Here is an 18,363-nt window from a genome sequence, read left to right as displayed (position 1 = left end):
TCGTTAAAGTTCTTAGATATGAAAATAACATTTCATCTTCTTATTTGCCATAAATTAAAGTAGTTACACCATTTACATTTTGATTCAAATAAATAAACATATTGTGTTCTTCAGATATAACATATAAAAGTTAATATTTTTTCTGAGTAATTCATAAACAGTTACGGATGCTGTAAAATTTCAACCATTTTATTTTCTTTAATAATTTATAAAATTATATTTCATAAATTCACAATTATGTACAGTTACTGAAATCTAGAATGATGCTGAAAAACATAATTGGATGCTAAAGTTCTAATTAAATAATTAATTAATGTAAGTAAAAAATTTACAATAAATTCCAATTTCCTAAATATAATACCAATATTTGACTTACATACATGACACAAACAACACAATTAAAAGATTAGTTATCAGAATAAATGTGAGTAGCTGATATTGGTTAATTAAAAACTAATTACTTCATTTTTCTTATGGATCATGCTTTCTATCTGTCACTAATACAGTTGAACCCCCATATATCAAACTTTTTTCAGGAACATTGTCTTTTCATAGAAAAACAGTTTCTGTTTATCAAATAAAATTTCTATATATTGAGCAAATTTATTGCATAAATAAATTATTATACCTATTGCAGTCAAAAAAGCACTCTTAATTGATTTTGTTCATAAGAAGGATATAAGAAATGTTATTTACGAGAAAGCAATAAACACTTGCCGATGAGGTCATATGTTATTTTAGCTTCTGTTTTACGAATCACTTTCCTAACTTAGGGCGAAATTTGTAATTAAATTCAGTTTATCTTTAGATTTCTTATAGTGAGCATGGTCCCTAAACAGAAATCTTTTAAGTGTGAAAGAGAAGTTCAATTTAATAAAGGGGTCGTAGAGAGCGGGATGTAAAATAACGACTTAGCAAAAAATATGAAATTTCTACAAGTACCATATCAACAATTTTGAAAAATCGTGATTCGGTTACTAAAACCTTTGAAAGTATTGGGAGGAGATGGAAAACGATTTAAATTCTTAAAATTTGACAAGATCGATGAAGCATTATTGAAAATGGTAAAAATTATATGAGACTAGAATATGCCTGTGATTAGGTCGCTCATCAAAGATAAAGCGACTGATTGTGCTTAAAATTTGGAAATTTCCAACTTCCAATCCAGCTCTGGATGGCTCGATAAATTCAGAAAGGGACATGACATTCAAGAAAATTAATATCGGGTGAAATGCTTGAGTTTCAGACGCGCAATGTGTTCAATGGCAAAACACATTTCTGAAAACCATTTTAAAAGAATAACGACAATGTGTTTAACATGGATGAAACTGGTGTTTTTTCAAGTGTTTGTCCAATGAAACTCTTACTTTGAAAGACGATAAATATATTGAGAAAAGCATACTAAAGACCGAATCACGATTGTTATTTGTGCGCACATGATCGGTAAGGAGAAATTCCTTGTGATAGGAAAACTCCTTGATAGGAAAAGTAAAAAGTGACATTGTTTCAAAGGCATGAAATCACTTAAAGTTAACTATGACTTTATCAAAAAACCAATAGATAACCGGAAACATTATTGAGAAATGTGGAAACAACTTTGATAAACGGATGATCAAACAAAAAAGAAAAGCGCTTCTTTTTGTGGACAATTTCCTAGTTCAGTTGAATGAAAATTTACTAACGTTAAGCTCGTTTTCTTCCCGCCTAATACGACAACTAAATTACAAACCGTGCACTAAGGGTTCCAAAAATTTGAAAGGTCATTACTGAAAACAAATTCTCAATCGGTTGATCTTGCATTTGAAAATAACGAATCTACAAAATAATTATTAGCCAGAGTGTGGGAGAATGATGTCTTAACTACACGATAAAAAACTGTTTGCTAAAGCTCGTTTTGTAGAAGAAATTTCAGAAGAAAATTAAAAAAACCATACAGAAGATTGTAGCAATTTTACACGTGGACGAAAATGTAATTGTGGCTGATTGTCCCACCAATCAGGACATACTGAACGGACTGCTTTGATCAAGAAGAACCCAATGTTGATGACAACGAAGATGAATCAACTGAAAAACTATCTAGAAAACAAGTAATTGAAGCATTCCAAACTGTTTGGCATGGCTTGAGATTTATTCCTGACATTCCTGGAGAAATTTTTACCTCTCTGAGTAAAAGTGGACATTTATTTAAAAAACGGCTTCGGTAAATGAATATGTTCAAAAATATATTATGTTAGGGACTATTTTCTTTAAAAATAAATAAAATCTAGTTTCGTTTTTTGTATATGAACATACATTTTTAGTAATCTGTAAACAAATTTTCAAATAATATACTTATTTCTACATTTTTTTAAATATATTTCGTTGATAGTTTAGTTTTTTGAAAGTCTTATTTAACCCTAAAAGATTAACTATATACATAATCGATTTTAGTAAGAAATTTTGAAAAATTTGCAATATGTATTTTTGTATATAAAAATTTCTATATACAGTAGACTCACAGCTATCTGGCCTAATAGTGCAGCGGGCCGGGCTAGATAGCAAGAAAACAGGATACGGCAGAGTTCAAAGTTTAATCATTTACTATAGGTTTGATGACCTTTATGTACTACATGTAGCCTGTACTACAAAATATAGCCTTGTTTCATGTACAGTATTTTTTTAAAAACTAATTACTGTGGTATAGTGCATTTTTAAAACCCTTAGTGTCGTGAAGCAAAAACTAATTCCAAAAATTTTCTACATTTATGTTAATGAACAAAGTTACATTTACAATCTGAATGTTTAATGTATAGTATTAATGTTAATAAAAATGCACATTGCATACTGACTTAACTTGCTTTAACTCCTAAAAAGTCTTTGATTGAGGTTTGCGTCTTTCGCTGCATTCTCTTCCTCACTGATAAGTCCCGCCATTTACGTAAGCACATGATATCCACTGGTGCCGCTTGTTCCTGTTGACTTATGTATTCGAGCATAGTCTCTATCGCCTTAAGAGCTTCACAGCGCAGTATCAGATTGGGTCTTTCTTCAATGGTATCTTCTTCACTTGGCTTTTTATTTAATACTATCGCTATTATATAATCAACAGTTATCAGTTCTTCAATTTCATCCTGTTCCATCCACTCCGTGACGTCTTTCAAATCAGCCGCCTCACAGCCTGGAATTTTTTCCACTAATGAAACAAGTTCATTGTTTTCTTTTGTAATTTCTTTGTTACACTGTTTTTTTATATCTTCTTACTTGTCACTGGTCTTATGATCTAGTAATATTTTCCAGACCTCACAAGCAATATAAAAAAAAGCGAATATGGCCGGTATCTCTTCCCGTCTCTATAACACCTAATAATGTCAATTGCCTTCAACGCAGTTTGAATATCTTTGTTATCTTTAATTGTCATTATGAATCTTGTGATTAGCCGGTGTTGAAACTTTTTCTTTAAATCTTGTAGGACTCCGTGGTCCATCGGCTGACACACTGACGTAACATTTGAAGGCAGAAAAAAGCTTTTATATCGCCACTTATTAATTCATCGGTGGCTGGATGGGATGATGCATTGTCTAAAATGAGGACTGCTTTCCTTGGAAAATTATCAGCCAAATGTTTTTCAACAGCTGGTACAAATTCATGATGAATCCAATTTCTAAAAATTTCTCCATTCATCCATGTTTTTTTCTAATGCGTGTAGTACAACGGCATTAATTCTATATTTATGAGATTTTTGAACGCTCTCGTGTTTTTAGATTTTCAATTAAGGTTAGCCTCAGCTTATGGTTTCCAGTTGCTGCGTTATTGCACGCTAAAACTGTTACACGTTCTTTGGCTTTTTTGTATCCAGGTGTAAATTTTTCCTGTCTGGACGCTAGGGTCTTTGACAGTAACATCTTATAATTAAGTCCTTTTTCGTCGCAGTTGTATATCTGTTCAGAAATTCCTGTGGTTTACTAATACTGCAGAAAAAGTATTCTATTTTTAATGAATGGATGATGTCATGTGTTTTGACTGTGTCATTACAGTAGAGTATTTGTCCTAATGTCTTTGCAAATTAATTAAAGCAAATGAACACAACATTATTGAGCGACAGTGCTTGATGAGGAATGAGTCATAATTTACAGGAAATGTTTGTAGGTCTATACTATACTGTAATTAAGTAAATAGTATCTTACCACCCATAAATGTACGCTCGCATAGGAAATGTATTCGAAAAATAATGCGAATAAAAATATTCATGAACACAAAAACATGTACAGTACAGAATGAGGAAAAATAATAGGAGAAGCCACATTTCATTTTTCTTTTTTTTTCTGTTACACTCATTCACTGGCAGTCATTGCAACAAATTGCTTTTCATTCAAAACTGTGTGATTTTATTTTTTTTACATACTGTGTGTAATTATGTTGGGCCAGATAAAATAGAGGCTGGATAGAACAATTCTACTGTATATAATTTTTTTGCAGGAACTTCATGTTCAAAATAGAGGTTCAATTGTATATGTGAATTTATTTCATCTCACAATTTTTATCTGTGCACATTAGAATTGGTGCTATTGTATTCATCCTTAATTAATTTTTGTTGTGCGAGCAAATGTTTCTTAATTTTACATGTCTGGAATTTTTGAAGAATCACCTGTCTAGTAAACTGTCCTTGTTTTTAAGTGGTATTCCTTTGTTTTCTTTACAATTGTGTTAATTATCTTAAATGATTTCATCCATTTTGGTTAGAAATGTAACTGAGAGACTACACTTTTAAAACTGAGAGATTACTGTTTTTGTTTTTTTACAGAAAGTGTAGCTGCTGTTCGACAAGTTGAGAAGGATATGAGAGCAGAACTTAATCAAGAATTAAAGGAAACTCGCAAAGAGTTAGATTTAACAAAAAACAAATTATCAGCTGTGAAAGCTCGTTGTAGGGTACTTGAGAATGACTTGACAGTTTCTAAAGAAAAGATTACAACATTGTTGGAGAAAACTTGTCATGATGATCAACTTATTACTGCTTTAACAGTAAGTATTACTTTAACTGTGAAATTGGAAAAAATCTATCTTATACATATGAGTAAATACTGTAGAATATATTTCAATTCTATTGAATACTACACTGAAGGAAGTAAATAATTAGGCCACTGGTAAAAAAATCTTCAATGATTAAAAAATTGTTCGTTTTATATTTAATAATTTTTTAAAGATATTTGTGACTGAAAAGTAAACTTGAAATTCGAGCAGTTAGTATAACGTAGTATAATATTTTTCACCAATTGTGTTTTTTATTTTTCTCATTTTAACTTTATTTTTATTAAAAAAAGGGGTTTTCCCTTAATTTTAAATTCAGTTTTTTAACTGAGGAAAACATTTCTCCATGAATAATAGAAGAAAGGAATAACAGAAAAAGTAGCTAAGATCAAGTAAGTTTAAGTTTCTTCTTGAATACTGTAATGCTTAATTCATTTAAAAATTCATGTATATATACTTGCTCACTACCCCTACTCATCTACATACACAGTTTTTAGGAGAATATTACACTCTAATCATAGCTTTGTCCCATCTACTGGATTTTATTAGTTGTGTGAAGAGAGTGATAACACTGGTCAACATGATTTTTGTCTCAAGAGTACCAATAGGTGTACTTAATCTTTTTTATCCTGTTTTCAAATATGTATTTCGAATTTCTCCATCAGCCAGAGTTTTTTTTTTGTTATTTTAATTTTTTTAAACGTTTTTTCATCCATTTGTCCATTGTCAAGTTAAAGCTCCTAGAGAATTATAAATTAAATATGGTGGAACCAAATGAGCTAACTCAACGTTGCTACTGTTGTGCAGGTTCAGACATGTATAGACATGTACAAATGTGATCTAATGTAGCACATATTCTTCAGAACGATGCCAGTTGTGAGACAGTAGTGAACCAGTAAACATGTCATTGTGACTGCTTTGTGTTTCTGAATTAATGCGTATTACATATTTAAAACTTCATTTCTTTTAATTAGTCGTTAGTTACAAAGTGCCTAGAGTTTGTTTAAATCATCCTAACAATTTTTGTTTTGTATCTGGTAAAGTGACACTCAAGTCCCAAAGGTGAAAACTTACTCCATTATTAAAAAAGTGTTATGAACTTTATTTTGGGTGCAAAATCTGGGACCAAACAAGGACCTGGGTCCAACATATCTGTTGTTTATTGTATTCTAGGTTTCTCACTGCATGTAAGAATGGCACACACCACATGCCATTTGCTGTCCCTATGATTTGGAGGGCACCCCAAGATCACTTTTCTGACTGTTATTTCTGCTTAACAAATGTTAAAGTGATTGTAAAAATCAGAACATACATTAGTGTACCCTAACTTGCAATCTGCAATGAGACCATTTTCACACTGTGAAGAATTGCTCATACCAAAGCCTGCAGAACATGTTACATTAGGTAAAGAGAACTCAGAGTCTAATGGAAGTAAGGAAGAAAAAGAAAGATTCTGGTGACACAACTTTTGAACAAAGCAGTTCATCTGAGCCTCATTTATTGACTCAAGAAAATCTTAACGACCTCATATGAGATTTAAAGTTATCCAAAAACAGTTTGAAATGCCTGCTTCCTGGCTGAAAGGATGGAATCTTCTTCAAGAGAATACAAAGATATGCACTTAACGTAATCATCATTCGGAATTTAAGGACTATTTTTCTGAAGAAAATGGCTTAGTGTTTTGTAATGACATTTCTTCTCTTATGGCTTGTTCATTGATTCCTCTAAAGTTAGTTTAAAAGCTGTGCTTCTGTATAATGGCAATAAACTACTCCAATCAGTACCTGTGGCTTACTCTGCTAGTATGAAAGAAACATGAAAACTTTATATTGGAAAAGTTTCAATATGCAGAGTATAAATGGAATATTTGTGGTGATTTGAAGGTAATTGCACTTATTCTTGGTCTGCAGCTTGGTTAGACAAAGTACTGTTGTTTTTTGTGCAAGTGGGATAGTAGGGACAGACAAATAATTTCATGCAAAAAGAATGGCCTAAATGCGAATCATTCGTTCCTGAATAAAAAAAAGTGAAATGTGACCCATTGTGTAAACCTAAAAATGTGTATCTACCTCCATTACATATCAAACTAGGATTAATGAAAAATTTCATCAAGTCCATGGACAATACTTCTGATTTCATGTACTTAAAACAGTAGTTTCCTAAAATTAGTGATGCAAAAATTAAAGAAGGAATATTTGTGGGTCCAAAAATATGATCATTAATGCATGATGAAAAGTTTGGGAAACTATTGAATCCACTGGAGAAAGCAGCTTGGCAAGCATTCAGAAATGTTACTCAGAATTTTTTTGAAAATCGAAAGGTGGAAGATTACTGTAATATTGCCAACGATCTTATAACATATAAAAAATTTGGGTTGTAATATGTCCTTAAAAGTACACTTCCTGTACTCACACCTAAATATCTTCCAGAAAAATCTTGGTGCAGTGAATGATGAGCATGGGAGACACTTTCATCAGGAGATTTCAGCTATGGAAAAGAAATATCAAGGCAAATGGAATCCTAATATGCTGGCCGATTATATTTGGACCATTAAGAGCGATGCTCCACAGGCAAATATAACAGAAAATTGTCATTTTTTACTTTCTAGGCGAGTCAAATGTTTGAGTATTTTGTGTAGTTAAGAATGCAGAAAGTATTAAAATGTTTGAAATTATAAATGCCTGCCTCTTTCAAACATTACATGATGGGGAAAACCCGATATCATATTTGAATTCAGGAGAAAAAATACTATCAGAGTTACATATTTTTCTTCCTGAGACAAAAAAAATTCTTTTTTGTTCCCCAGTGTAATTAGAGGCTACTTAACATTCTCAAACACTACTGTTCACACTGACTAACAAACAAAGAATTTACACTTTATAATTAATTCTTAGCATTTCCCTTGCACTGTTAAAAGTTAGTCATTGCTTTTTTATTAAACTTAATTTTTGTCTTACTCTTTTCTGCCCATATTATATACTAGCCATGAAAATGTAGGAATTTGTGCTGCTGGCGGTTAAGATTGTTTAATATTTATCATTGTTTAATATTTATTCAAGATAATAAGTAATTATTTAAAATAATGTAAAAAAACAAATTATTAATAGTAAATACTATATTACATTTATTTTATTTGTAATATTTTATGTTATATAATAAATATTATTATTCAGTTAGTAAGGTGAGTTAATTTTCTTTTTTTTTTTAAGTTGGTTTCTATTTCGGATTCCATGCTTAATATCATGCTTATATTATAATGATATTGTTTGTAAAATAAACTAGGAGAATAACAGTAAGTTATTTTGTATCCTCTTGTCAATTCTTTCTCACTGAAGAATTGTCAGTACAAAAAGAAAAACTAGAACTGTATTTTGTTGAGAGTTAGATTTTCATGGTTAACATGATTTCAATGTGATTTATTTTCAGTTCTCTTTTTATTAAACATAAAATTACATTAGTACTCTTATAATGTGTGTGTAATTGTGTGTGTTCCAGGACCAGATAAATAGTGTAACCGAGAAGCACAAAGAAGAACAACTTGGAATAATTAAGAAAATGGAACAGAATATGATTAATCTGGAAAACAACTTGGCTTGTGTAATATAGTTTTTTAATTATGACTAGATTTTCCAGTTGAAAAAGAATTAAAAATTATTTTTAAAAAATAATAAAGCAAATATATACAAGAACAATTGAAATCCATTTTGTAATTATATCCCTCAAGTAAAACTCAAAATTACATTTGTAGATAAATCTTCACAATTTTTAAAAAAGAAATAGTCACAATAAATTTTGGTCTGAGATGTTATTAATTGCAGAGCTTGCATATTTTATAGCAAAGTCTTTGCTATTTTTAATAGGCTTAATAAATGGAAGTGAAATTACCTGTATTTGTGTCCCTAGTTAAAAACTGTTAAAAAGAATAATAGATTCTTAATGGGTTATCAGAGTTCTTTAAATGGTCCTTCGGCACTACTGATGGTGGAATTATATTTTTTAAAAGAAATCAGCCATACAGTATGGAAAAATTAATCCAAACACAGGTTATTTAATAAAAAGTATCTTTATTTAGAAAAAAATCATACCTGTACAATTTGTGAATATTAATTAATTATGTTCTCCTTCATTTTTAATCACTTCTTGAACACGATTGGCATCAATTCAACAAGTGTACTACTCATTTTTTTGATTTCTTTATTATTGATTTAAAAAGGTCATTTTTTATGGTACAATTCATTTTTGAGAGTTGTTTTTTGACCATTGTCCAAAGATTTACATTTGGGTTTAAGTATGGGGAATTGCCTGGCCATTGGAATATTTTAATGTTTCATTTTTCGAAAATTTTTTTCACTTTTTTGACACTATGGTGTGGCTATATGTAGTTACTATCTCCTTAATAAATATGTAAAAAAATAACAAAACTTTGTGCATTAGAAAAAAATTCAGTTGAATCTTCTAAATGTTGGCTAATTTTTTCCTTTAATTTAATTTAATTTACTACTTTATTTTACACTTGATATTGACTGTTACAATAAGATTCATCAGCAGATAAGATGCATTTTGACTGGAATGAATTTACAATATGATACAAGTAAGCAAAATTTCAATGTGTACTACGAATTTTAAAAATAAATTTGCTTGTCATTGACTGCTATAATTATTAGTGTTAGTAAATGCCAATAGCATGAATTTTTTTAACTTTGTTGATCTAAAGGAACCAATTTATTAAACATAGTTCTGTTATTTTATTTTATTTTCACACCTTTAACTTCCTGGTATTGCAGATTTATAGGTTACATTAGGACAAATGAGAAACAATTATTTTTATTTTGAAATCAACTATCCATGACTGCATTAAATTAAATTAATTTTAAAGATTTAAATTAATTTTTTCCTTCATGACTTAAATATTAGATGTTCATATTTCAATATTGTTATTATTACATGAGCATTTCCTAAATGCTATGGTTTATTTCAACCAATTATTGTTATACATATTTCTTTTAAGTGTCATAACTATAATAGTTATGATATGATTAGAAACTTCTAAAAAAAGTAGCCAGTTTTAAGTATAACAAGAACACACTAGGAAATCGTAGAAACCCATCGGCTTGGTCTAGTGAACGCGTCTTCCCAAATCAGCTGATTTGGAAGTCGAGAGTTCCAGCATTCAAATCCTAGTAAAGGCAGTTATTTTTACATGGATTTGAATACTAGATCGTGGATACTGGTGTTCTTTGGTGGTTGGGTTTCAATTAACCACACATCTCAGGAATGGTCGAACTGAGACTGTACAAGACTGCACTTAATTTACATTCATAAATATCATCCTCATTCATTAGTTATCATCTGAAAGGTAATTACCGGAGGCTAAACAGGAAAAAGAAAGAAGAATGAAATTGTAGAAAATAGTGGTTTCCTTTTGTCTTCTTCACCAAACAAATCAAACTGACAATAACACACATATAATTATAAAAAGTAACGCACAACAAAAAGGAACAAAATAAATGTAATGTTTAAAGGATATTTTCTGCGGCATTTAAAATGAAAGATGAATCCTGAATTTGAAACAAAGTACCTCAGCAGTGAGATGTCACAAAAATTGGATGGATTCATCACTAGTTTTAAAGTGTATTATTTACTTAATAAAATTTACAATATCGATTATAAAAATATCATTTTCCAGTTATTAATGAATTAAAAATGTTTGATTTTTTCTTTATTTTTCATAAGTTAGCTCTCGTGATTATAAAAAAAATTCTTTGAAATAAATATTCTCATATATTTCTCTTGTATGATGTTATAAAAGTTTCAGCCCTATTGTGCAATGTCTTGCACAGAAGTCTGCAATGACTTCTTAAACAAATTAAAAAAATCTTAAATCTAATGTTAAAACAAACTTTTCACTTGCTATTTCTATTCCTGAGGCATATAGCAGTATGTTTCATACCCTATTATATTAATACATTATTTGTATTAAAGAGAGTATTAGAGAGATAATTTTGGCTCGTTTATTCATTTATTGTGGCTGGAAAGTTCTCTGATTGGTTTTAGTTTTGCTATTGTCCACCTTTAAGAAAAGAGCTTATTAGCTTTAAAATAGGTCATGAATCTAATTTTTGTAACTTCTAATCATGAGGTTGCTTACTATTCAGGCGTCACCTTTTGTTTTACATATTATAATTGTTTATTCATGTTAGTAACATTTTTTCCACCTTTCTCTCTACTGATAGTGCCCTCTAGCTGTAACCCACATCTCTTACTCTTTATGTTTTAACGTAAATCATCTTCCTCTCTTCACTTTTTCTCCATTTGAAATTCCATAATACCCCTCAGCAAACTTGTAGCACTTATACTCCTCACTACATGATCACTTCACAAATTACATTACAAAGTTTTTATAAGTTCTCCCCCCCGCCACTTCCAATAAGTCTTCTTTTTATATTCCTTATCCTTTCCAGTCTAAATTTTCTTACAAATATTCTGCAAAAATGTATTTAGCTACATTTAACTAACAATTTTTGTTCTATTAAAATTGATATTTCTACTCTACAATGCAATATTTCAAATTTTAATAGGTTTCCTACTCAAATTAATCCTTCTACATACTTTCAGTTTTGATGTTCCTTTCTTGATTAACTATACTTGAATTTAAATAATAGAAACTTTCCACTTTTTAAGTAAAATGTTCTCTCTGTATAAATTCCCCTAAAATATCATATTCATTGGTCAGAAATTCAGTCTTATAAAATTTATTTTTATTCTACTTTTACTGTAGAGCTAGTTTCTTATATATGAAATTACATCTTCTCTATCCTGTAGTGCTTATTACCTGGTTTTCTTTGAATAAATTATTTTTTAAATATTAATTTGATTTGTCTATACCTGTTTATTAATTGGCTTGACATACTGAATACTAATCTTTAATTTCTGTGAAATTAAAGATTATTTGGGGATTTCAAAGGATGTATTGTTTTAAATTAAAATTTCCTCCTCTTCATTATGGTGTTGTTTAATGTAAAAAAGGCAATTCTTGACAATTTAAGGACATATAAAAAGTTGGTAAAATTTTCATCTTAGTGGATGAATAGAAGGGTGGGAGTTGTTTTCAATCCTTATTAACCCACTAATTTCTTCTAAAGTTAATTCTTAATTAAAATAGGCCAAAATCTTTTCATATAAGTTTTTTTTTCTAAATAACAATACCTTAGGACTCAAAAATAAGTAATTTTTTTAAGTTACTTGATGAGGAGTCATCATAAGGTTGTCTGCCCTGAAGCAAGTCCTGTGCATTATATCTGTTTCTGTTTTATTCTATTTCAAGCCAAAGGTTTGATTTCTTTGTCAGTTCCCACATCCTTTTAGATTGTCCTTTTTGAATTTTTATCTTTACAGTCTCTCTTCTCTGAGGTTCTACTGATTCTTCCAGCACTGTTTTAATCAATCCTTCTCTCATGATATGTTTCAGTTAATTAGCCTTCTTATTCAAAATTATTTTGATTAATATTCTACTCTCATTTGCTCTCCTCATTTTTTCTTCATCTTTCTTTCTGTTTTTTCATTTAATTTTTTCCAAGCTCCTCTATGAAGAATCACCTTAGAGTACACTCAAGATTTCTTTACACACAACACTGAACTGTTCAAGAAATTATAAATGCCCATTTTGGTTGTTATACAATCTCATCAGTAGTTAAATGAATACAAATTTTGTTTCTTGAATTTTTATTTCATACAAATGGATTTATATGTACTTAGGTTGATTTATTCTGGCAGCCCAAACCATGGTGTTTCTTTAGCATAGCTCATTCTGAACAGAGTCATTGTGTTTAACTGGATTATTTTTTTTAATTTAAGGAAATTTAATATGTGATTTGAAAGGTATTACTGTAGAATTACCTGTTTACATCTGATTAAAATTAATTTTATTTTATTTTAAAATTCTACATTATTGCATTTAATGCTGAAATCACACATTTTATTTAAACAATTTTTCACTTGCAATTTTTAAATTCTATTTTTTAACAAAGTATTAAAATAAGAAGTGTTATTTTTTAACAAATTGTTTTTGTTTCAGGAAAAAACACGTAATAATCAACTACAAGTTATTTTGGAGGGTCGTGAGGAACAAATTAATGAATTACAAGAGAAGTTAAAAATCATGGTTAAACAAATGTAGGTGTTCATTTTAAAAAAAAACATGTAATCATTGTTTTTTTTAGTTATGTCTAGAAATTTACAATTGGTATTATTGAACTGATGTCATTTCTCTTAAGGAGACAATCATCAAATCATCCTATTTGGAACCTCCTATCATATTTTTTTACACTGAATAGGCATACCAAAAACATATAAAATGTATCATCAAATTCATTTCAGTCAGTGATTATACATGCTATTAAATATTTTATTTTGGAACAGATTTTCTAAAGCAAAAGTGAAAAAGAAGTGATTTACCCATTCTTTTAATATTAGTAGCTTTTTTTATTATTCTAATCAAACTAAAGATCCTAATCAGCACACCACAATATGATTGATTGTACTGATTGACTCTTCCTTTTTGCCAGTAGGAGGTGAGCTTTGGCTGCTATGTAGAAAAGACTATACAAATTCATCTTCAGAGTTACTTTTCTTCACTTTACCAGTAAGTGTCTACAATATAAGGATAATGTATAGAACTTTTAAAGTTCTTATCATGTTTCAGAAATTTTCTATTACTCATTTTTAAATCTCTTTCTTAAACAGCAACAATTTAATCTCATATGCAGAAAGTTTCTAATAAATATTAGTTGTTTAAAAATTTAAAAAGGTAGTTTTTAACCCATTTTTTTAATCATTCTTGTAAGTAAAGAAAGGGTACTTAATTTAAAAATACAAAAAAGGCAGGCTGAGACCTAAGAACTAGTCTTTTCTACAAAGTCTATTCAGAAAATAACCAAACGGTTATTATGTGTCAACAGAGACACATAATAATTAATGTGTCAACGGAGATATTTAGTTATGTGCAGTTGGTAGCATTGTGTTCCATATGACCTCCTCTGTAACGACATGTTCCTGAATTGTTGATAACTTATTTAGGTTTGGTGTTATTATTATTTCAGTGCAACGTGTTTAAATGTTAGTAACAATTTTTGTAATGCATGATTTTAGGAACAACAATACAATGTAAAATTTTGTGTGAAACTGGAAAAAACTTTCACAGAAACATTTCAACGTTTGAAACAAGCTTATGGAGATGATGCTCTGTGTCATACGCAATGTTATGAATGGTTTTCATGATTTAAAAGTGGTCATCAGTCAATTGAAAAGATGACCTTCAACCAGGAAGACCTTCAACTTTAACTGATGACACCCATGTTCAGAAAAACAATGATTGATTGATGCATGCAAATCGCTGATCTGATTGATGCATGTAAATCGCTGATTGACAAATTGCAGAGAACTTGCAGAAGAGGATAGCATCTCAATTAGATCATGCCATGACATTTTGACTGAAAAATTGAACATTGATGACCGAAATTAAAAATCAGTGATGAAAGACACCGTTTTGAGACTGTTGGTGACATTAAAGCCAATTCGTCATGAACCTTAAAGGCCATTTCAAATGTAGCTATCCAGGACTGTTACATGAAGTGTAAATACTGAAAAAGTGTATGAATAGGGGAGGGGAGTACTTTGAAGGGTACAAGGACTAATAGTCTGTAAAATTAATAATAAGGATTGAATAAATAAATTTCGGTGTTTTTCTGAACAGACCTCGTACCTTGTATTTTTGTTTTGTAATCTCAATTAATTCTTAAGTTGAGGGATGTGTATTATTTAAATTCCTTGATCTATATTTCTCATCTCAAAATATTTGTTCATTCCTTAATGCCATTTTATAACGCTAAGGAGTTACCAGACAACTCAATGCTGAATAATGGGACAAAGTAAGTTTCACATTGGCAACAATATGATAAGGGACAATAGATACAAATTCTGCTGCTGTATCAGATAAAGAGTAAGCAGTAGTGATGTAATTTTCTATTATTTGCCTTTGGTATGCCAGTTAAATGTATGGATTTCCATACCTTCTTGTCTTATGATGGCTCAGTTTGTCCATCAGAAACTGCTGAGTAACAATTTAACATATTTCTTTTGATTGTGTTTTATGTGGCACTAAAGCAAAAAAATTAGCAACTAGAGACATCTCTACTGAAGGTGATGGTATATAGATAAATTATTTGAATTCTTAATACTAATATAAAACCTTGATTTAAATTAATTTTTATTATACTAATATTTAACTCTGTTCAAATGTTCAAAATGGAATTTGACACTTTACACTTCTATGTTGACCTATTCCTTTTTTCTTATGTTGCGTATGGAACTGACTATTGAGTTAAAGATATTGAAGATATTAAAGGATATTAATTAGTAAGAGGTTTTAAAGAAATTTCCCTTTATAAGGGTTATATTAATTTGTTTTTTTAGACTATTCCAATATTTCTTAGAGCTGTGATTGATATAAAGCCGCTGAAGTACTAGAGGCGTCACAATGATATTTGCTTTAAAACCAATCATTATTCATGACTGATAATAAAAGTATGTTTATTCCAACAAAAATATTTTTTATTTCACAATTTTTTACAGGTTACTATTCTCTTAAATAAAACATCAGTTTTAACCAAGAAGAAATAGATAAAATGAAAATAAATAAAAATTAATCCATGCATATTGCACCAAGATATGACCGTCATGGTTGTGAGCCTGACTGACAGATAACCAGTACAACTACAAAACTAAATTTATGCTTTCTTCCTTCATGTATATAAATTATTTATTATTTTCCTCTTTCTTTCTGTAATTGTTTATTGCTAACTCATTTACAAGAACCCTCTTTGAACTTGATCCCTTTTCTAATGTATTCCCATCAAATTATCCCAAAGTAAGCTCCATTCAATATATTATTTTCTCCTCCCCAAGCCAGTTAGTCAGCTCTTATAAAAACATTTCTTTCTAATTCCCTTTAAAAGAGAAAGTTTGCCTGGAAAATGTATGATGGTCTTTTCCACTCTATCATTACATGCAGAGCACAAACATTATCACCTTCTATCTGGTCTATAATTTAATGAGAACTTGGAAGCCCAGCTCTGAAAATAACATCATAAACCCACCACCATGTTTGTCTTCACAATTTTAAATTTTACATTCAGTATTATCACTTCTCTACCCACTTCCTAATATGTCCTCTTTAGTCTTTTCTAATAAAATTTCCTTCCACTGCAATCTTCCATCCTCAATAAAATCTAATTGGTAATTAGAATTTTCCATTAAATCCTTCAACTCCCATAAAATCAATCATAGCCTGAACTGCTTCTGCATCAATTGGACTCCCTTGCATACCTGGTATTTGACATTCAATTTAAAATTCCTTTCTATGGTTTGGATGTATAATAAATTTGTTGTAGATTCCAGATATATTATACAATTTGGCATTAGTTAGACAATTTATATGCTTTTTAATGAACATTTTTCTGAAATTTCTTCATTATCTCACTGTAATAAATTATGTCGCCAGATCTCAGCTCCTATGTTACAACCAACTTACAGTAAGCATCAGGAACACTTTTAATTGCTGATGATGGGATGTTATCTTTCCTCATAAACTGCTTTCAAGCGCAACTAAAGGAAATTTTTCCCATTAGAACTCTCTATTTGATGTGTTTTGCAAATGATAGTTTGGGAAAAGTGTAACTCCCAGATATTTATTGTTACCAAATATCTCAATAGCAGTGTCCTCAATTACCATTTCTTTCTGTCACCTAATCTCCCCTACAATCTAAAGACCGTTATCTTGAAATTGGGAAAAACCTTCTGAATTTCATCTGGCACAATGACTTTAAGTTTTGTAATAATTTTCTCAAAGCAAGTAAAGTCATTTCATCAAGTATAAGAAGACCACATATTAAGACTATAAGTTCTATTCTGCCTCCACTCTGCTTATATAAGTCCTTCAAAAATAAGCCAAAAAGTAAAAGAAAGAGAAGACAGCCTTGCCTAATTCTTGCACTGTCAAGAAGTGTTCAGTATAAAATATCCATATGGTCAGTATTGGTAAATTTGAGATTTTTCTATGAAATTATTAGCAAAGGTTGATGCTGTGGTTGGTCCATTGTATTTTGTGATTTTTCAACAAAAAAATTATTTCTCAGGAACGAGTAAACCTATTTCACTTAAATTTGGCAAATTTAAGACTAGTGTCTTGTTCTACAAAATAAAAAATTTTGAAAATGTCACCTTCAAAAAAGCGGCAATCTTATTTTTTTAATCTTCAGTATCTTTGTAATTATTGGTTTGATCAAATTTTTACTTATTACAATATTTAATAAGCTTTCTATTATGAATGAAAAGACACCTTATTTGTAAAAATTCATTAACAAATGAGTTATTGTAGACAATTAATCTGACAGTACACTTGCACACCATAATGCAAGCTGATAATTTTTATCAATTCACCATTATTATTTGTTATTAATAATTTTTATTACATTTAATGGAGAAAATAAAAACAGGAAAAAGATTATCAGCTTCCATTATGGTGCGCAAGCATATTACCAGGTTAATTGTCTGCAAAAACTCGATTGATTGTTAATGAATTTTTACAAATAAGGTGTCATTTTGTTTAAAATAGAATGCTTAATAAATTATTTGGTCAAACAAACAATTATGAAGATTAAAAAAGATTAAGATTAAGATTAATTAAGAATTAATTGGCCGCCATTTTGACATTTTTGAAGGTGATGTTTTCAAAATTTTTATTTTGTAGAACAAGACACTAGTCTTAGATTTGTCAAATTTAATTAAAGTAGTTTTACTCGTCCCTGAGAAAAAATTTTTTGTTGAAAATCACAAAATCGTGTCCAGAAAAACAAAGCAAAATATGACATATCAATATGAACGTTTTTGCTCATTCTGGTGTTCTGAATCAGTAAAAGTTCAGGGAATGCATCCTGGAACACTATATATATCATGAATTTACCATTATTAACAACCTTGATTTTATACACATTCACAAAAAAAGGATCACATCATAATATGCAAGAATATTATAAAATTTATAAATCTACAAAAACACAACAGGAACATACTAATCAACAAACACAGTTCAAGTTACACACAAATGTTTGACATGTTCTTAATATATGTCTATCTAATTAAATAATAAAATCACTGATAGTAACATCAGCTGATGCCAGTATGAAAACAGTAACAATAATCACTGAGGATTCATTCATACACACAATGGCAATATTGTGTGTATGAATGAATCATATGTTGTTATAAAAGTTGAAGTTTTAAATAATGTCATTGCCATCC

The 18,363-nt window shown here is 29.7% G+C and overlaps 1 protein-coding gene across 1 annotated transcript in view; it reads left to right on the top strand.

Annotated features, from left to right (window-relative positions):
• The window catches only part of LOC142317742 (coiled-coil domain-containing protein 13-like), a 57,873-nt gene that overhangs the window by 20,781 nt on the left and 18,729 nt on the right, over window positions 1–18,363 (top strand). Inside the window, exons 6-8 of the mRNA XM_075354291.1 lie at window positions 4,781–5,001; window positions 8,503–8,604; window positions 13,082–13,179. Of these exons, the coding sequence (XP_075210406.1) occupies window positions 4,781–5,001; window positions 8,503–8,604; window positions 13,082–13,179 (421 nt within the window). The remainder of the gene's footprint in view (window positions 1–4,780; window positions 5,002–8,502; window positions 8,605–13,081; window positions 13,180–18,363) is intronic.

Source organism: Lycorma delicatula, chromosome 1, assembly GCF_047948215.1.
Source record: "Lycorma delicatula isolate Av1 chromosome 1, ASM4794821v1, whole genome shotgun sequence".
NCBI classification, from domain to species: domain Eukaryota; kingdom Metazoa; phylum Arthropoda; class Insecta; order Hemiptera; family Fulgoridae; genus Lycorma; species Lycorma delicatula.
The sequence above is the reverse complement of the archived record's forward strand: the minus strand, read 5'-3'. Positions and strand labels throughout refer to the sequence as shown.